The sequence below is a fragment of the Prionailurus viverrinus genome, chromosome D4, assembly GCF_022837055.1.
Source record: "Prionailurus viverrinus isolate Anna chromosome D4, UM_Priviv_1.0, whole genome shotgun sequence".
Taxonomy (NCBI): domain Eukaryota; kingdom Metazoa; phylum Chordata; class Mammalia; order Carnivora; family Felidae; genus Prionailurus; species Prionailurus viverrinus.
Window position 1 is genome coordinate 41,829,500 of NC_062573.1, and position 21,344 is coordinate 41,850,843.

Sequence of the window (21,344 nt, forward strand, 5' to 3'; positions counted from 1 at the left end):
AGAAAGCAGGCATAGATTACAGTTAACCAAGCACTTGCTGTAGATAGTGATTCTTAGGATCAGGATAATCACCTGGAGTACTTATTAAAAACCAGATTTTAATTTTAATGTTTATTTTTGAGAGAGAGAGAGCACGAGAAGGGGAGGCCAAGAGAAGGAGACAGGGTCTGAAACAGGCTCCAGCTCTGAGCTATCAGCACAGGGCCCAACACAGGGCTTGAACTGACAGACCTCAAGACGGTGACCTGAGCCAAAGTCGGATGCTTAACCGACTGAGCCACCCAGGTGCCCCAAACCAGATTTTGATTTCAGAGAGTGAGGACTCATGGTGTACACTCCTCAGAAAATTCTCATGTTCACCAAAGCTTAAAAACAACCAACCAGAGGTGGGACTTGGGACATAGCTCATAACTCTTTGTTCTTCTGTCTCTCTCTCCTTTCCTGTAAAGTGTGTTTATTTCAAGAAGGTTGTTCAGATTCTCTCAGATCTCTATTCCCTTTCACATCCACTAGGACACATTTTATGCACCAACCTCCAGCCTCGATTAATTTAATGCAATCTCTGTCATTCACCTTATCCCACTGGAAAAAATCCTTGAAATTTTAACATACTGGTATCTCCAAACATAATAGGATCTTCTTTATCACAGCAAGTCTTATATATCTTTATAAACCACAGCCAGACACATAACGGGTACTAAGTGTTTCTGAAATGCATGAGTGAATGGATGATACACATTTCAGTGTACAGAGGTCTGAACATGCTACCCCAGAAAACCCCAAAAGAATAAGCGGTTATTAGTAGGGTGTCCCTTAATGTGACAGAATGGAGGTCATGATTCTTAGTTTTGTCTAGAGCAGCAATTCTTCATTTTCTTCAGAATCTGATGATCAATTTCTTTCCTGAGAATCTGATGAAAGCTACACCTATTAACCCTCTTTAAAAATGCATATATACAGAAATACACTATTTTTACATACTTTCAGAAGTTTCTCAGAAGGAAAGGAACACATGAATTTCTACCATTCAAGCATTTTTTACTTAAAAATGAGGCTGAAATAATTTATTGCTTGGGAAATTATCTTCAAATTCAAAAGACCATGGTCAAAATACGGTCAGTTGGAAAACCTAAAAAAAAAAAAAACCCATCATATTTTGCAGGTGACATTAGCCTCAGCAGCTGCAAAAGTATGAGTCATATTTCCCACAATCAATAGTGTGCTTGTTTAGACAAGCTAACGTTATGCTGCTCCTACTGCACCACACTCAGGAAAATATAACGGTTTCTGGTTATAACACTCCCTATTCTTAGAAATTATTGTTTCCCTTTCCTTCTTAATTATAGTAAGGGTTGCCTGTATTCAATTATGATGGGGGAAAAGGGCTATCGTTTACTCACTTAAGAACATGTATCTCCTAGGTATACAGGTTGAAACCAACACATGTATTTCCTGTCCCTTATGGACTTGAAGTCTAGTGGGAAAACAATACAAATTCCAATATTCTTGACTTTGCCAGTCCTTAAGGCTGACAGACACCTTGTTATAGGGTGTGCTGCAGCCTGCTATATCAGTTTGCAAGAACCAGCTCTGTGTATCTATCAGTGGCTTTGTGTGGACAGCTTGAAGTCAGCTGTGCTGGAGCATTTATACCATGCAGTCAGCATCCACTCCAAATCATGTTTCCTCCAAGCCCAGCAGTTGTCCATCACTGATCACCACACGGTGTCTTCATCACACTGAAATCGTGGCTCTCATTCCAGGGCTCCTTGGTAGTAGCAGTTCAGGTAGGGAGGGCTTTTACCAACTTTTCAAATCCTCTCTCAACTACCTGTCATAAGATCCAAGAGTACAGGTGGGTTCTAGGCCTTAGAACATGCTAGTTACCTTCTCTGGATAGTAGGGGAATATAATATCCAATCCATTTGAGGCAATTCCTTATCCAATGGGGTTAATCATCAGAGTCACAAAATGTCCAAATAAAAATCATGAGTCTCTGAGTTTAGCAGTCTGTTTAAATTATATTCTGGGAATTACTACTAGAGTTGAAAAGCTACCAATCTACAACCCATCCCATGTTTATCATTAATCACTGTCTTAATTTGACACAACATCAGCCCTAGGTAGACATTCTTTGGCACCGTTTTGGTATTGCTATCTTAGTGTTTTGGCTTTAAATTTTGCATGGATCTGCCAAACAGCAAATAGCTTTGTCAACAATGTAAGCCATGTGCACCATAAGCACAATCAATCTTCTTTAAAGTATGACTTAGTGATACCTTGCAAAGCATGACAATGTTAAGAATCTGGCGGACTAGATAATAAAACTCTCACCACCTCGACTTTCAACAGTCTTGCATTATTAGCCAAAACATAAAACTACTCAATTTTAGTATGATAGTAAAGAGCATGAAAACTTGTAGAGAACTTCTAGACTAGTATAAAATACACGACGGGCTAAATCAAGGTGAAGTGAAAATAAGAGAAAAAGGCAGCTGAAGGTCTATGGAAGGGTCTGCTTAAAGATGGCTAAGGATACTTACCTTCAGGTTCTGGAGGGTTTCTGACCATTCCATGGACCCTATCTGAGGTATGGTAGTGAGGAGTAAACTTTTGGCTTTATTGGCATTTTCTTTCAGGGTCTTTAAGACCCGGTCCACTGAAACCTAGAGAAACAACGGCACAGGGTGTTACTAGCAATTTATAATTCCACTGCTTTTCGCAGACCATTTTCCCGAGTTTCTATCTCATCTGTGAAGTCAGTTTACTCCAATTCCAATCCCCTGAGCACCAGCTCTGCATTTTTCAAGGCAGTCTTGCTTCCAGGGGGAAGGTCTTGGAGAAACCTAATGACATCTCTGAAAAGCACCACTGGTTCTCAATATAATGCCTGAGAAACCATCTCAGAAGTATGTGTTAGCATGGTCTAGAAAGATGTGGCTAATTCTCCTCACATCCACAGTAAAATGGATCCCAGTCTTAAAACCATTGCTACACTGGCTAACCAATCAGAAGATGAACATATTTCTCTTAAAAAAAAAAATTTTTTTTTAATAGAACTACCCTATGATCCAGCAATTGCACTATCAGGTATTTATCCAAGGGATACATGCTGTTTCGAAGGGGCACATGCCCCCCAATATTTATAGCGGCACTATCAACAATAGCCAAAGTATGGAAAGAGCCCAAATGTCCATCGATGGATGAATGGATAAAGAAGATGTGGAATATATATCCAATGGAGTATTTATTACTCGGCAATCAAAAAGAATGAAATCTTGCCATTTGCAACTATGTGGATGGAACTAGAGGGTATTATGTTAAATTAGTCAGAGAAAGACAAATATCATAGGACTTCACTCATATGAGGACTTTAAGACACAGAACAGATGAACACAAGGGAAGCAAAAATAATATAAAAACAGGGAGAGGGATAAAACATAAGAGACTCTTGAATATGGAGAACAAACAGAGGGTTACTGGAGGGGTTATGGGAGGGGGGATGGGCTAAATGGGTAAGGGGCTTTAAGGAATCTACTCCTGAAATCACTGTTACACTATATGCTAACTAACTTGGATGTAAATTTAAAAAAAAAAATCTTTTTTAATGTTCATTCATTTTTTGAGAGAGAGCGAGCGCATGAATGGGGGAGGGGTAGAGAGCAAGGGAGACACAGAATCTGAAGTAGACTCCAGGCTGTCAGCAGAGGGCCTGATGCAGGGGCTCGAACCCACGAACTGCGAGATCATGACCTGAGCCTAAGTCTGACATTTAACAGACTGAGCCACCCAGATGCTCCAGCACGTTTCCCTTTAGAGACGTCTTCAAGACGAATCAGAGTCTCATCATTTTTATAGCTCCCAATGAATTAATGGATGAGCTGCTAATATCACAGAAACAACAACAAAAAAATCCCAAACCAAACAAATAGTCCACTTTAATGAGCTTCCTGATGGGAAAACTAAACACTACATCTGACACCTGAACTGGATCGAAAAATCTTTAGAACCAGCTGTCAATTTACAGAAAATAATACAGCGGACAGAGAAATCTTTCAAACTACCCCAAGGAGATGATTTCAGTGATCCAGATGGTGGGAAACTCTGGTGGGAAACTCTATGGGTCAAATGAAAAGAAAAGGTTTCTTTTCAGAACACTTGGAAGTAAAAAACTGTGGTGTTAGAGATCACTAGAAACGTGAACTCTGCCTCGATAGGTTAAGGAATTATTGTTGGAAAGTGATGATAATGTATGTTAGGTGTCTATGGATAAAATTATGGATCAGAGTATAGATGAAATATGGTTGGCCATTAAGTTGGTATGTTCATAGATGAAGCTGGGTGTTGATTTACAAAAGCTCATACTATTATCTACTTTTGTATATGACTGAAATTGCTTCATAAGGAAGTTGAAAATTGTGAATGTAAAATGGATAATTAGAGGTGGAATATTTGTCACACCTCACTATACTTCAGAACGGATCTGAGGTTCAGGGACACAAGGACTATAATACTTTTCTACTTATTTCCTGGAGTTTATATAAAGTCCAAATCCCTCCCACAAACACTGAGGTGTGTTTTGGAAAAAAATGATGAGCACCGTTCACTGCGGGGATACGAAGCAGTGACAGGCTGGGTGCTGCCAGGTACATGGAGAGGCATACTTTAAGCAGAGTCTTCCAGGGCAGGCTCATGAAGCACCCAAGGGATTTACCTTATATTTGCTTTTTTTTTCCTTACACTTTTCCTTTTGACTGATATTTCTATATAGACTCTGACCTCTCTTTTCTTTGTTCCTAATGTTGGGTTCTACCCAAAATGCCCACTCTACTAACCTCCTCATAATAAAATCTAACCCTCTGTTTAAAGTTTATTATTTATTTTTGAGAAAGAGCAAGTAAGAGCTAGAGCAAGGGAGGGGCAGAGAGGGGGAGAAAGAGAGGATCCCAAACAGGCTCTGCAAAGCCCAATGTGGGGTTCGATCTTATGACCATGAGATCACTACCTGAGCCGAAGTCAGAGGCTTAACCGACTGAGCCACCCAGGCGCCCCTCTAAATCCTCTGTTTAATGTCTAGCTCAAATGTCAAGTTTTCTTCACACTTCTGCACCCCCCTCCGTCATAGCTGCCATCCGATGACCACCCCTGCATAGGAGCCAGCACTATGGTACTTGCTCAACATGTATCATTTGGTTTAATTCTCCCAGAAATCCTGCAAGGTCAAAACTATATACACCTCCCCCCCTCACTTTTGGCTCCATCCCACAGAAGAGTAAATGGATCAAGTAACCTGCCCCGTCTTACAAGTAAATGGAGCAACAGGAATTTGACAGCGGGTTTAGGCAACTCCCAGATCTTCACACCACGCCAGGCTGCACATCTGGTCTAAAGCACAGTGACACACATGGCTGGTTGATGATGCGAACTTCATCTATGCTTTTCTTGTGGCATTCAGCGTTATCTGCCTTCATAGCTTACCACTTACACCCAGCTTAGTTTCTCTGCTTTCAACTCAAGCGACTCCAACTGACTGCTTTCCAAACCTCATGTATTAAAGGAAAGCACCATTTGCTCTGCAGAGGAGACCGATGTTACCAGACTGAGCAGAAAGCCACAGGCAGGAAGCAATCTGCTCTTGGGGAGTGGCAGGGGCTGGAGCCTCCTGCTAATTGGAGGCAGCTTCTCAACACCGCAAGTCTGAGCTGTCCCTTAGGTGACCAGAGCTGCCAAGTCAGAGATTATGCTGTGTCAGGATCTGGAAGTCTCTTACACACCAAGCTACTGATGCAAAACAAGGAACCTGTGTTCAAGTATAACCCAAACTCCATATACAGATGGACAGACAGCAAGAATATCTTACTCGGTTTTGTATGAAAATGGACGGTGAAACAAGCAGTTCTGATGCAGTGGGAAGGGTCACCTTGGAGAAGATGTCAGCTCCCCTACATGTGCTCAGAACAGCCAGCCCTGTACTCGTTCTTTACTTCAAAACTCCTTGACTGTACTTTTGTCCCTTTGTCTATTTTAGTCTATGTGCTGCTGAAGCGAGCACTCCCTTTCTCTATTTTAAAATGAGATAGAGGACAAGACACATGATCCAGTTTCTTCAAGTAAAATCCAAGGAGTGAAAAGACAGGGGAATATTAGATTGAAAGAGATATAAGAGGTGTATTATTCCAGGGGCGCCTGGGTGGCTCAGTTGGTTAAGTGTCTGACTCTTGATTTCAGCTCAGCACATGATCTCACGGTTGTGGGATCGAACCCCGTGTTGGGCTCTGTGCTGAGTGTGGAGTCTACTTAAGATTCTCTCTCCCTCTCCCTTTACCCTTCCTGCACAAGCTTGCATGCTCTCTCTCAAAACAAAACAAAACAAAACAAAACAAAGCAAAACAAAACAAAACAAAAAAAGGCATATCATTCAAATGCAATGTATGGGTTATAAGGGACCCTGATGTGAATGGTTGTAGAAGACTGGAAGGAAAATGTCAACAGTCTAGATATTTGATTACACTAGGAATTCATATCAGTATTTTGGGGTACAATAATGGTATTGTGGTTATTTTGTTATTTTATTTAAAAAAATATAAGAGACTCCTTTTGGAAAAATATTTACTCAAAATAATGAGGGCAGGGGAGAGAGAAGCGGGTAGGGGTATATTTATATGACCCAAGACTGGCCATAGCTGGTAACTGTGGAAAGGTGGGTGATGGGTAACCGGGGGTTCATTATACTAGACTCTCTACTTTTGTAGCTGTTTGAAGTTTTCCACAATGAGAATATTTATTTTGGAAGCCTGACTGAAGTGGTCGAGTGTCTTCAGATACCAGTTGGACCTTGCCGTCTTTCCTGCCCAGAACTCCTTACTAACCTCCCCGCTGAAATCCTTATATAGTCTACATGGCGCTGCCTGCCTCCCTCCCTCCTCTCCACTCCACCCACGCATGCCTGCCTTTCCCACCGCACATACACCAGAAAGGCTTCCCAGACTTCAAATGCTTGGTTGAGTCAACTGGATATGTACTTCTCACCATACTATTTCTTTGTAAGCCTGAGCTTTCTTACATTGGTCTGCTTAACCTCTGTACTTCCTCCCTAAGCCCCCCCAAAACTCAGAATGTTAGACCCTTACAGGCTTGACTGTCTGCTGTCATATTCCTACACCAAGTATCATCCATCCAGTCATGGCAGGTTAAACAGATATGAACACAGAGTCCTCTTACCAGGAAGAGGTAATAGGTCTTTCCCTTTGAAAACAAACAACCCGTAGCACAGGATAAGGAAATTACAACCAAAACACACTTTCACCTTTAAAATAAGGCCCAAGTCTCGGGGTGCCTGGGTGTCTCAGTTGGGTAAGCGTCTGACTTCTGCTCAGGTCATGATCTCATGGTTCATGGGTTTGAGCTCTGGGTCGGGCTCTGTGCTGACTGTTCAGAGCCTGGAGCCTGCTTCGGATTCTGTGTCTCCCTCTCTTTCTGTCCCTCCCCTGCTTGTATTCTCTCTCTCTCTCAAAAATAAACATTAAAAAAATAAAAAATAAGGCGCAAGTCTCAAAATGAATTCCCACTGCACCTACATGTCTACAATGTACTGTTTACTGTTGATCCTTGGAAAGAAGTGTCTTGTTCTTCTCTCTGGAGACCTATTTTGTATCTTCCAATGAGAACTATAAAGAAAATATTTGACCATATATAAAAAGCTGACTTTAAGACAGTAGAAAGGTGGTTTCTGGAACTAATACAGTAGAAACAAATGGTTAAGGCACTCTCTCAATGGCTCTCGTGGCACCCGGAAACCCAGGTGGTATATATTCAGAAGCAAATTCCACCTACCGCTTCCTCATGCTCCTTCCAGCAATCATAATCTGTCGCCATGGCGATACTTGCATAGCAAATTCCAGCCTCCTTAGCAAGAACCACCTCGGGAACCGTGGTCATGTTGATAACATCCGCCCCCCAGGTGCGGAACATGAAGCTTTCTGCCCGGGAGCTAAAGCGAGGTCCCTCAATTGTGACCATTGTCCCTTTTGAGTGGCACCGGAGCCCTAACTTTTTAGCAGTCTCTATGAGGACCTAGAAAACACACAGAGTCACAAACTCAAAACATACAAATGTAAGTAACAGTTTAATATTGTTTTTTTTCCCCCAATGTTGAACAAGTTAATTACTTAAGTATTTTTCTATAAATGGCTAGTACCTGGAGGCCCTCAGACAGAGCCTGGGAGATCACGGAAATGTGTTTCCTGGATCCTCACCTTCCTTACATAATCCTGTTCCCCCAGCGCCTTGCACATATGGCTTACAGCAATAAAAGCAAACAGTGAGCTTTTTCTATACACTAGGCATTTCTTTTTATACTTTAATTTCATTTATTTCTTAACAGCTTGAAGAGACTAAGCTGGGTTGTGAATATGGATTTGAGTCTGAGCTCTTCACCCCAGAGGCTGAGCTAAGGTTCTGATTCTAGTCACATCTCAAAGACATGCTAGGAACAGTTTCCAAGCTCCTGAAAGGTCTTTCATACACAATCTAAAGATCATTGTAAAAGCTTTTCTTGGCTAGAAGATGATTTCTTCATAATCTCTTTTGCCTGTTGCCTCTCCCACAAACATACCGAAACAGAATGAGGCTGTGCAGGTTTTTTCTCTCTAGGGATAAATTTATCATGGCATCTCTTTCTTTTTTAAAAAAAATTTTTTTTTTCAACGTTTATTTATTTTTGGGACAGAGAGAGACAGAGCATGAACGGGGAGGGGCAGAGAGAGAGGGAGACACAGAATCGGAAACAGGCTCCAGGCTCTAAGGCATCAGCCCAGAGCCCGACGCGGGGCTCGAACTCCCCGACCGCGAGATCGTGACCTGGCTGAAGTCGGACGCTTAACTGACTGCGCCACCCAGGCGCCCCGATCATGGCATCTCTTTCAATGGTAAGGCTATGCATGGATTTTAAAAACATTATTTTTTTTTAACATTTATTTATTTTTGAGACAGAGAGAGACAGAGCATGAATGGGGGAGGGTCAGAGAGAGGGAGACACAGAATCTGAAACAGGCTCCAGGCTCTGAGCTGTCAGCACAGAGCCCCACGCGGGGCTCAAACCCACGGACCGCGAGATCATGACCTGAGCCGAAGTCGGACGCTTAACCGACTGAGCCACCCAGGCGCCCCTAAAAACATTATTTAAAAGCCTGATCAGTTTTTCCAGTATCTAATTAATAATGCACATCTAACCTTCAGGTTATTAATTTCTAGCCTGTGCTTCAACATTCCTTTTTAATTAAAAACAAAAATGAAGTCCTAAAAAAAAAATTAAGTCTTTTAAACTTAACTGTTAACCTACTTAAGCACTGCCAGAAATTCACTTAATCTTTGTATGTTTTCTCATCTGTAAAATGGTAATTAAGATTGTATTATAGAAGTGTTGTGCAGGTTAAAGGAGCTAAGGAATATACATCACAGAACTGTGTTGGGCATATTGTAAACACTGTGTAAAAAGCCAAACTGGTCTTCTAACAATTGCTAATTTTGGCACCTTCTACACACGTTTGCCAAATAATTGACAAAGGTTCCTGGGGTGCTTTAAATATAAAATGGAGAGACTCAATGTCAATAAAGTCTCCAATTTAGGCCAAAGTATGTCTAGCCTGCATGTGTCGGAACCACATAAGCAAATTAACCTATTTCTTAAATAATTTTGGCAACTCCAAATTTAGAAGCGTGACAAGTCATAGGACAGTGAACAGTTGATGTTATATCATGTTTATTTATCCCAGATTATGTTGAAAATAAGAGTATGCTTAATAAAAACTTTTCCCTAGAGTACAGGTTATAAATTCAAAGGCCTAAATCACTCCTCTTTCCCCTACCTACCCCCGCCACCCCCAAATTAAGAATATACCCAGCCTAGGGGTGCCTGGGTGGCTCTGATGGTTGAGCATCCAACTTCGGCTCAGGTCATGATCTCCCAGTTCGTGAATTCAAGCCCTGCATCAGGCTCTGTGCTGACAGCTCAGAGACTGGAGGCTGCTTCAGATTCTGTTTTTCTCTCTCTCTCTGTCCCTCCCCCGCTGGTGCTCTGTGTCTCTCTCAAAAATGAATGAACATTTAAAAAATTGTTTTTAAAAGATATAGCCAGCCCAGTCCTGTCTTCATTAAATGTCTTTTAAAATCCTGAATACCTAAGCTGTATGTCTGGCCAAACTTGAGCACCTCTAGAGATGAGTGAAGGAATAGCACAACCACTTGGTACACTGGATTATGGCGTGTTAAGTTCTCACGTCACTCTGGGAGGTGGGTGCATGATGGTGAGGAGGAAGAAGAGAAGGCTTCTTTGGGTGTGGGCCAGCTACAGTGACAGACCCTGGGGTCTCGTCACTTTGCACCCCCCACAAGAACAGAGAACTCCAACACTATGTACCAGAGATACAAACCACAGGCTGACTGAGAGATCTCTGGGTCTGAGGTCAAGATGCTTTCATTTACATGTTTTGAGCAATCATGATGGAATTCCTGAACCTACCACCATCCTTCAAATATTATCAGCAATATTAGATCACCAAGCTAAATATATCTTATGTGTTAGAACTTCCAAAGACTGTGTCTTCAGATTACCTCCTAAAACAACATGAAGTGAAAATATTTTGGGGGTAGAAGTGACATGGGACAAAAGATAAACACTACAAAAGGATATTATTCTGTGACAAGTATTTTTTCCACCCACGTCCTAGTGAGCCAATTCACCTCCCCAAGGGAAATCACAAGTTTTTTGGGTCAGTTTTCCAAAAAGACTCTATTTGCATGTAAATATTTTCATATTTACCTCTTTATATATAACACAAGTGGTAGAGCAGTACAACCATTGTTCACACCTTGTTTGCCACTTGACAATTCACCTTGACAATCCTTCCTCATCAGTACATGAAAAGTCATGTGAATGTTCAAAGTTAAAGTAATAATTACCAAGGGGCAGCACCATCTACTCTTTACATTTCTGGACAATATTTACAAATCTCTCAGAGTATGTAGGAATAAAGTTATATTCCAAAGGCTTATTTTTCTTTTTTTTTTCTTTTTCTTTTTCTTTTTTTTTTTTTTAGTTAGAGAACATGCACAAGAGGAGGGGGGTGGGAATGGGGAGAGGGAGAGAGTGGGAGAGAGGGAGAGAGAGAATATCCCAAGCAGGCTCAACATTCAGTGTGGAGCCTAACGTGGGGGCTCCATCCCACAACCCTGGGATCATGACCTGAGTTGAAATGAAGAATTGGACGCTCACCTGCCTGAACCACCTAGGCACCCCTTTCCCATTTTCTTAAACTGCCTTTCCTAGCACTCTAAATGTTGGGGGGGTCCCTTGACTTGGCTAGACCAATAACTGCTGAGTTAATGTGGTCTCAAGGGAGGCCAAACTCTGTTACTGGAAACTATCACCAAGCCACCACATTTGCATGAGTTCTGAAGACATCATTAGTATTTCCCTTACCCTACCTCTACTCCTAGTACTGTAAATCAGTGTTTTCTCTGTGGGACAAGATCTCAAGCATATCTCTCCCTAGTCTGTTTCTTCCCAAGCTGCCCCCATTTGGAAATGGATGACAATTTTATATACATCTAATTAACCCTGGAAAACAAATTCATTATGTGGACAGATCTGTGTTTCAGAGGGAAGACTAGCACCAACATTTTGATATATTCTGCTGCTAACTACCCAGAAACATATACATCCAAATACAAAAATACAAACTTAACCTTCCATTTTTTAAAAACAAATAAAAAATTACTTTCACAGAAATCAGAGGGAACCAACAAGCAGTGGTATATCTGAAATGGCTTCCCTGCCCCCCGATCCCCCGCAACTCCTGGTTTAAGATTCTAGAATTTTGAGATCACAGTGAGGTTAAGATGCCCTTGCTATTAACCACAAGGAACCTATTTTTACACAATTATGCAGGGTTGAACATAAAAGTTCTTCTACTTTCCATATGTAGGTGTTGAAATTATCTGAATGAGTGGCATGGTTAGGTACTTCCACTGGCATTTGTAGGGCTAACCCCGTAGTTCTGAGATTTTACTATAATCCTGGAAAGGAGGCTAGACAGTAATAGCCAAACTCATCTTAAAAGTCAATGATGCCAATGTGACAATTTACAGATTATCACTAATAACTTAATTCATAAAAGCAGTTCCCACTCATTGGATGTCTCATAACAGGTATAGTTCAAAGCACTTTATGAGTAATAACCTATCTATCCCTCACACATTTCTAACAGGTACATGTTATCATTATCTTCATTTTCCAAATGGGGAAACTGAGGCTCAGAGGCATTAAGTAACTTGTCCAACAAAACACAACTAAGCAGAAGAGCAGAGGTTTGATCCAAGAACCAAGGTAATCTTGTTCTAGACTATACATCCTTGACTAATACGCTGTCCTACACTAAATTATTTAAAAGGTATTCTGGGCCACCAGGGTGGTTCAGTCAGTTAAGTATCCGACTCATGGTTTCAGCTCAGGTCATGATCTCATGGTTATGGGATCATGCCCTGAGTCGGGCTCCATGTGGACAGCTCAGGGCCTGCTTGGGATTCTCTCTCTCCCTCTTTCTGCTCCTTCCCTGCTTGTGCGCACATGCACCCTCTCTCTCAAAATAAATAAACTTAAAAAAAGGTTTTCTGACAGCAAAATCAAGTCCTATAAAAAGTAGCTTGCAACTTTGAGTGATTCAGCTTATAAATGACTGAGAGGCATTACTGACACAGAGAAACTCTTCGTGAAACCTTGCCCAAGAAGCAAGCTTGAGAGGTGGAAGAGGGACCATGTGCTTAGCCAATTAGTCTAACTCTAGATGCCACCCCAAGCCCTTACAACTTATTTTAGCACACCTTCTAGGAAGACTACAAACCTCTCTCGTTTTGGGGCAGAACGGCTCAGCCATGGGAATATGGCATACTCCTCTGGCACAGGAATGACTTCCATCATAGAAGGTCTGAGGCCTTATGGTGGTCCTATAAAATAAAGTGAAAAAAAATTTTTTTTAAAAGCCATCACTCCATCCTCTGGAGGCTGGTGAATCAACTTTATCTAGGTCAGCATCTTGGTGCCTGCTCCAGAATCAATAGCTCTGGATATGGTGAAGGCAACTATCGGAAAAGCCACTCTGGAATGGTATTTGGCTTTTTTGGCTCTGGGTTGGTGGCAAAATGCTTCCCACCAGGTCTGGTGACTATGACAGGACAACCAAAGTGGACTGTAGGCACAGCTCAACTTTGGGCTTGGGAGGCTGGGTAAACCACTTAAGAAGTCACTATAAAATTCCCAATCATTGTAGATGTAGAGGACTGTACAGTGAACCCCATATATATCCATCACCTGGATTCAACAATTCAAATGTTGTCAAGCTTGCCTCATCTGTTAGCTTTTCCATGATTGCAAATCTCAGACTTTGTCATTTTACCCCTCATTAGATGGACCAAAATATGTGTACTTTTCACTGCAATGTCATTATCACATCTGATTAAAATTAATTCCTCAGCACCAACTAATACACAGACCACATGCAAATTTCCTTGATGCCCTCAAAAATGTCCCCTTTTTTTTTTTTTTAAGCAAATGCTTTTTTAGTTTCAAGTTCCAGATGAGGTCCTAAACTTGCATTTGATTGACCTGTCTCTAATGAAAGTAATTTCTGCCCTCTACCCCCAATCTTATTTTTTCATGCCTTTGGCCCACTGAAAAAGCAGCCATTTGTCCTGCTCCACTTTTGGGAATCTCTTTGCCACCCCATTTAGCTTGTTGCTCTACCCATCATAATTAGTTCTGAACTCTCTTAGTTCAACTTTTTGGTAAAACATTTTTGAATCCACAAAGAAGAGGTTAAAATTAACCCAGAGCCAGAGCCAAATCACCCTGCAATTTTCACCCGAAGTTTTCAGAATAAAGCACTTTCTATGTCCTTTATATTGTTCTCAACTTGAACTCATGAGTAATACAGGAAAGAGACTCTTCATCTTTCCTACAGAGGGGAGGGCTCAAGAGGGCCAGACCAAGGGAAAACAGGGGAAGGTAGATCACTTAATATCTACTTCCGGGGACGGGAGAGAAGGAAACGGCATGGAGAATATACTGGTTCAGTTTATACAGCTGGTGGGTCCGCCTACCAAAATTAATCTGTTACTTTCATCCTGTCACATACCAAACAGGGACACTAGCTGGCACCAAAGCCACCTGGCTCAGTAAGGAGGCCTCCGTGCTTTGCAGGGATGAAAACCTAGCCTGTACTCCTCCCAACCTTTTGTCATGTGTCTCAGGGGAAGGCCAAGTTAACCCCAAAGCAATTCCAGATGGGGTTGAAGAACAGGTCAAATGACTGTTCCAGCCCATATAAACAGAGGCTTTTCTCTTTTTGTAAAACTAACCAATAAAATGGTGCCACGTACTCCAGCTCTGGCTTGGTATCTGCCTTCCATGAGTCAAGTATTAGCAATATCCCCATTTACAACCATGATCGAGTACAAAAACAGGGCCACAAAAACCTCTAGCAGCTATACCCCAATGTCCACACAATAGAACCCACACCGTATCTCTGTCCCTCTCTCCTCTATTGCTACCCTTTCTTTGCCTAATCACTCCTCTCTGTTCTGAACTTCTATCTTAAGACAAAACATGTATTAGTTATGCTTTATGTTATGTCATATACATGTGATATTATTAACTATAGTTTTCATTTCCTCTGTCAAGTGGAAGATTTTACATTTTTTGCTTTATTTATTTTTTAATTTATTTTTTAACGTTTATTTATTTTTGAGACAGAGAGAGACAGAGCATGAACGGGGGAGGGGCAGAGAGAGAGGGAGACACAGAATCTGAAACAGGCTCCAGGCTCTGAGCCATCAGCACAGAGCCCGACGCGGGGCTGGAACTCACGGACCATGAGATCATGACCTGAGCCAAAGTCGGACGCTCAACCGACTGAGCCACCCAGGCGCCCCTTACATTTTTCACTTTAAATAAAGCTCTTTAACCACTAGCTATATGGCTTAGAGCAAACTGCCGTATCTTTTTGATTTTCCATTTCCAATCATAAAATGTAGTTTATCCACCCATTTATACAGGTATTATGAGGATTAAGTCAATCAAGATGTCCAGACAAATGCCAGCAGCTCAGGAGTGAGGTCTGGGCTGGAGATGGAACAGAGAGCCAGCACCAAGGAGAAGCTGTGGTTGAGGCTGGAGCCTCAGAGCACTCAAGCCTGCAGGGGCAAGTGAAGGGGACAGCCCTGAGGAGGAAATGAAGACTTTAATACTAATATTTCCAATAGTTTCAGGGCTAGGCTGTCGAGATCCAGCAAAGAAAGGAGCAAATGAGAAATACCTTGCTTCACACAGCCTGCCCACCTATCCGTGGTGTTTCACATAACTTAAGTGTCAGTACATTCAATGAAACATTTAATGACCTAAACTTCAATTGCTATAAATAGCAATACTCCTGTCCAGCATAAAATAAGGCATGATTAATGCTGAAGGAAATGCTGACCAAGGGCAATGGGGGTTTACAATCATAGGGGACAAGAGTGGATTACATTTTCTTTGATAAGTACAGTAAAGTATATACATGTATTTTCTTTATGATTTTCTTTTTTTAAATGTTTTTATTTATTTAGTTTTGACAGAGAGAGAGAGAGAGAGAGAGAGAGAGAGAGAGAGAGAGAGAACGCGCGCATGCGCGCGGCAGAGAATCCTAAGCAGGCTCCACGCTATAAGCACATGGGGCTTACGCTTGTAAACTGTGAGATCATGACCTGAGCCACAATCAAGAGTCAGATCCTCAACAGACTAAGCCACCGAGGCGCCCCTTCCTTAGAATTTTCTTAATGACACCTTCTTTTCTGTAGCTTACTTTATGGTAAGACTATAGTACATAATACATATACCAGATAAAATTCATGTTAAATGACTGTTATCAAAGCCTTCTGGTCAACAGTAGACTATTAGTAGTTAAGTTTTGGGGAGGTTAAAAATTATACATGGGCTTTCAACTCAACAGGAGTCAGCACTCCTAGCCCCCATGTTGTTTAAGGGTCAACTGTAATTTGTTACAGCATCAACAGGACACTAATACATATGCTCACATGGTTTAAGATACAGTCAACTGAGTTCTGGTTTCTGCAAGTAATAAAGAAATGACGCTGAAGGCTGTCCCAACTCTTGCTACAGTTAGCAAACCTTCCCAGCTAGGCAAGAGGACTATCATTTCACTTCCCCACTAGCTTAGGACCCCACCTGGCAGAAAGACTCTTGAAGTGACTGATCTGGCTGGCTTTACTGCTTACTCAATAACTCTATGCCTCTAGGAAAGTCAATCTGATGTCTATGTACCTCAGTTTTTATCTGTTTTCTCATATTCAGAATGAGAAGTAAGTAATACCACCTGCCTTCCAAGGTTGATGTGAAGACTGAATGAGACACATGAAGCAAGTACTCAGCACTAGCAACTACTGTTCAGGGAAAATCTACTTCTGTACTTGCCACGTGCCAACCTCAGAGCCTGACGTGGGTGTGGACCTCAAGGCAAAGGTGCACAAAAAACCGTGTGAGGCTATCAAACCCAGATACGTGCTAAGAGACGTTACGTGTACATACAAACAAAAAACTGCCCATGGTAGAGTGAAGGAGGCAAAATTGTGTTGTGTACTGGCAAGAAAAATGACTTCAAGACTGCCAAGGAGAGAACACTGGGCACTTTCACACACAGAATAGGGAAAAGCCTAGAAAAAGCGGACTGGTAGGTTGTTTCTGAATCAAGACTCTTAAATCAGCCATAAGACAGTCATTTGTTAATAATTTTCCTTTGAAGAAATGCTGAGTTGCAAACAACTTGTCCTACAGCAGAAGCAAACCTAACTGCACATCTCTGAGGAGGCACATGTCCCCAGCAGGCTCAGCATGCAGGAACATGAGTCAATTAATAAACTGGCAAAGCAGGGTCAACAACTACTCATAAGGAGCATGGCTTTGGGGAAATGATTTCACCCACATCACTTAAAAGATATCCAAACGATAATGTGCATGGGCAGAGACAAACTCAGTTTCTGAGAAACCAAAATGAAACAAAAAAACCTCCCAGTCCCTCTTCATTACAGCCTGGGCTCTGAGGGAAAGTGGAGGTGTTCTATGTAGGTCTGTCACAGCCACCTTGACGCCCAGAAGCTGTGCTAGCAATTTATCCTATAGGGATGTTCACACAAATACAAAGATAACTGGACACACCAATGTTAACTGAACCAGTTAATACAAACAGGAAACTGAAAACAAATTTCTCACTTAGAAGGCAACTTAAATAAATCACATACCCAACAATGGAAGAGTGTATAGCTGTTAGGAAGAACGTGATGATATCTGACTACAGGCATGGAAAGCTAAGAGATGGTGAAAAGGGAAAACCGCATGTTGTGAACTAGAATAGAATAAAAAGAAAAACTTCTTTTTCTAGAATTCCTACAGTCATACAAACGTATTTTCTTTGTGTTAAAGAATATATAAATGTATATAATACGGACTCACAAAATGCTTGATTTAGTTAACAATATCTCTTTTTTTTAGTTAATGGTACATCTCGACGATTTTTCTAGATCAGGACATAAAAATCTATTTGTTTAAAGTGCTAAATAGAAAGCCACAGATAGGCCAGTATATTTATTATACAAAAAATGGGTAATTAAAAAGGGTACAACCAGTATCTCTGCATGAGCTACCTTGTACACAGTTCTCAAAAAACCAAGAAAAGGAACTGTTTCAGTCAAAGGCCACACACTTTTGAAGTTTAATAGATCTTACCAAACTGCTTTTCAAAGGGCTGTAGCAAGGCATACACCCACTGGAAACATAGGAGGGTGTCACTTTCTACCATATGCTCTCCTCTACTATTTTCATTTTATTCCGTTACAAATATGCATTACTCTTTAAACGCTTTAAAACACAAGACTTGGATAGCATTTTAGTTTTAGCACATATTACAACACCAGAGACAATTTAAATTAAAAATCTGAAAAGTATACAAACAGGTGAAGATGGCAAAAAAAAAAAAAAGGGGCCAAGTCACCAACTGATTAAATCAGAAGGGTTATTTATATCTTAGGAAACATGCATAATTTTAAGATCAACAGGATTAAGAATGAGCCTTCTCAATTTCTAGGAGTATATATGTGTGTAGGTGTACACACACATATTTGTGAACAGCATTGTCATGAGCACGTTTATAAGTGAAGGATCAAATCCTAGAAGACTTGGGTCAAGGGTTCTTATCTGGAAAAGAAAGGTAGGGCACACGGGGAAAGCAAGATAGTATTTAAAACTGCAGTGGGTAGAAGTAGAGGAAATTCTGATGTGAATGGCAACAAATTAGGCCACGACGGAGTCTGCTCTATTAATCAGAAGAAACCGAAACCTTCTAAATTTGGACAAAGGTCATTAAGATCCCACTATTGCTCTGATCTAATGAGTGCTTATGGTGCTACAGAAAAGGAGAAAACCCAATGATGTTTATATCCCAATGAGGAGGCAATACTGCTCAATAAATAGCTAACAGTTTCCCTTCTTATTCTGGACTTTTCATGAGGTCTTGCTAAACAGAGGATGCAGAGCAGTAGCCAAGAACAAAAATCTCGACTCCGACACAGGTGGTGAGTAACAATCTCTTTGGGTCTCAGTTTTCTCATCTGTACGAGATGCTTTCCAGTGCTGTGATAATTAGCAGTACTAGGAACATGTTATGACTACAAAAGCAGCTTTGTTTTGCTGTAAAGTATCATGGACACCACTCCAGGTCAATGTATGTAGCTTTACAAGATCCTGTTTGCAACTTCACGACATTCCACAGGATGGCTGTCAACCACTGCTTTAGGCTGCTCACCCAGGAAACAATATACATATATCCTGGTATGTGTCTAGAAAACTTTGCTGCTTTTATTCTTAGGACTGCAAACTACAAAAGGGAAAGGCTGGTTGGAAAGACATGCATACTTTAAACCTTAATAAGAAGTCAAACTGCCTTTTTTTTTTTAATTTTTTTTTTTAACGTTTATTTATTTTTGAGACAGAGAGAGACAGAGCATGAACGGGGGAGGGTCAGAGAGAGGGAGACACAGAATCTGAAACAGGCTCCAGGCTCTGAGCTGTCAGCACAGAGTCCCACGCGGGGCTCAAACCCACGGACCGCGAGATCATGACCTGAGCGGAAGTTGGACGCTTAACCGACCGAGCCACCCAGGCACCCCCAGACTGCCTTTTAAGAAGAGTTCTAACAATCTCTACCAGCAATAACTATGTGAGTTAATTATCCAGGACCTAACAGCACCTGACATGTGGGAGGAGCTTAATATTTTATTTCACTTCAGAATTACACAGAAATAACTTCATGTTTATAATCATTTATAAACATTAATAACTCACTGGGGAGAGGGAAATGGGCAGGGATACTAAGCACAAAGGCAATGGAAGAAACTATCACAAAGGTGACCAGATATATGTCAAAGATCATTGGCATCGATGACAAAAGGAACTAGGAAAAAATTACATCAAATTACAGGAAGAGCTGAGGTCTTCTACAAGAGCTTTTTCTTTTTTTTAATTTTATTTATTTCTTTAAATTTACATCCAAGTTAGTTAGCATATAGTGCAATAATGATTTCAGGAGTAGATTCCAGTGATTCATCCCCTATGTATAACACCCAGTGCTCATCCCAACAAGTGTCATCCTTAATGCCCCTTGCCCATTTAGCCCATTCCCTGACCCACAACCCCTCTGGCAACCTTCAGTTTGTTCTCTGTATATAACAGTCTCTTTGTCCCCCTCCCTATTTTTACATTATTTTTGCTTCCCTTCCCTTATGTTCATCTGTTCTGTATCTTAAATTCCACATATAAGCGGAATCATATGATATTTGTCTATGACTTCACTTAGCATAATACCCTCTAGTTCAATCCATGTAACTGCAAACGGCAAGATTTCATTCTTTTTGACTGCTGAGGAATATTCCATTGTACATATATACCACTTCTTCTTTATCCATTCATCTGTCAAAGGACATTTGGGCTCTTTTTATACTTTGGCTATTGTCAAAAGTGCTGCTATAAACATTGGGGGCACATGTGGCCCCTTCAAAATAGCACAACTGTATCCTTTGGATAAATACCTAGTAGTGTAATGCTGGGTCATAGGGTAGTTCTATCTTTAATTTTTTTTTAAATTTTTTTTAACATTTGAGAGACAGAGAGCATGAGCATGGGAGGGGCAGAGAGAGGAGGAGACACAGAATCTGAAGGAGGTTCTGGGCTCTGAGCTGTCAGCACAGAGCCCGACGCGGGGCTAGAACTCACAGACAGCGAGATCATGACCTGAGCCGAAGTCAGACACTTAACCGACTGAGCCACCCAGGCACCCCTATCTTTAATTTTTTGAGGAACATCCTTACTCTTTTCCAGAGAGGCTCTACCAGTTTGCATTCCCACCAGCAGTACAAAAGGGTTCCTATTTCTCCAGGTCCTCGCCAACATGTGTTGTTGCCTGAGTTGTTAATATTAGCCATTCTGACTGGTGTGAGGTGGTATCTCATTGTAGTTTTAATTTGTATTTCCTTGATGATGAGTGATGTTGAGCATTTTTTCATGTGTCTCTTAGCCATCTGGATATCTTCTTTGGAAAAGTGTCTATTCATGTCTTTTGCCCATTTCTTCACTGGATTATTTCTTGGGTGTTGAGTTGGGATAAATTCTTTGTAGATTTTGGATACTAACCCTTTATCTGATATGTCATTTGTAAATATCTTCTCCCATTCCCTTGGTTGCCTTTTAGTTTTGCTGATTGTTTCCTTCCCTGTGCAGAAGCTTTCTATCTTGATGAGGTCCCAATAGTTCATTTTTGCTTTTGTTCCCCTTGCCTCCAGAGACATGTTAAGTAAGAAGTTGCTGCAGCTAAGGTCAGAGGTTTTTGCCTGCTTTCTTCAAGGATTTTGATGGCTTCCTGTCTTACGTTTAGGTCTTTCATCCATTTTGAGTTAATTTTTGTGTATGGTGTAAGAAAGTGGTCCAGGTTCATTTTTCTACATGTCACTGTCCAGTTTCCCCAGCACCACTTGCTGAAGAGACTGTCTACATTCCACTGAATATTCTTTCTGCTTTGTCAAAGATTAGGTGGCCATACACATCTGTGGGTCCACTTCTGCGTTCTCTATTCTGTTCTATTGATCTGAGTGTCTGTTTTTGTGCCAGTACCATACTGTCTTGATGATTACAGCTTTGTAATACATCTTGAAGTGCGGGATTGTGATGCCTCCAGCTTTGGTTTTCAGGA

General features: G+C 41.2%; 1 protein-coding gene across 5 annotated transcripts in view; it reads right to left on the reverse strand.

Moving 5' to 3' along the window:
• Positions 1-21,344, reverse strand: part of MTAP (methylthioadenosine phosphorylase) — a 56,718-nt gene that overhangs the window by 9,158 nt on the left and 26,216 nt on the right. For 3 of the 5 annotated variants that reach the window (XR_007146517.1, XR_007146516.1, XR_007146518.1), the window contains exons 5-8: positions 12,900-13,002; positions 7,834-8,073; positions 2,544-2,666; positions 1,654-1,831 (exon numbers count right to left, since the gene is read on the reverse strand). Coding sequence is in view for 2 of the 5 variants with exons in the window: in XM_047831325.1 (XP_047687281.1) it covers positions 1,106-1,129; positions 2,544-2,666; positions 7,834-8,073; positions 12,900-13,002 (490 nt within the window). In the remaining 3 variants the exon portion in view is untranslated. Of the gene's footprint in view, positions 1-16; positions 1,130-1,653; positions 1,832-2,543; positions 2,667-7,833; positions 8,074-12,899; positions 13,003-21,344 lie in introns of those variants that run through there. The other 2 variants (XM_047831325.1, XM_047831324.1) reach the window with 2 other exon arrangements.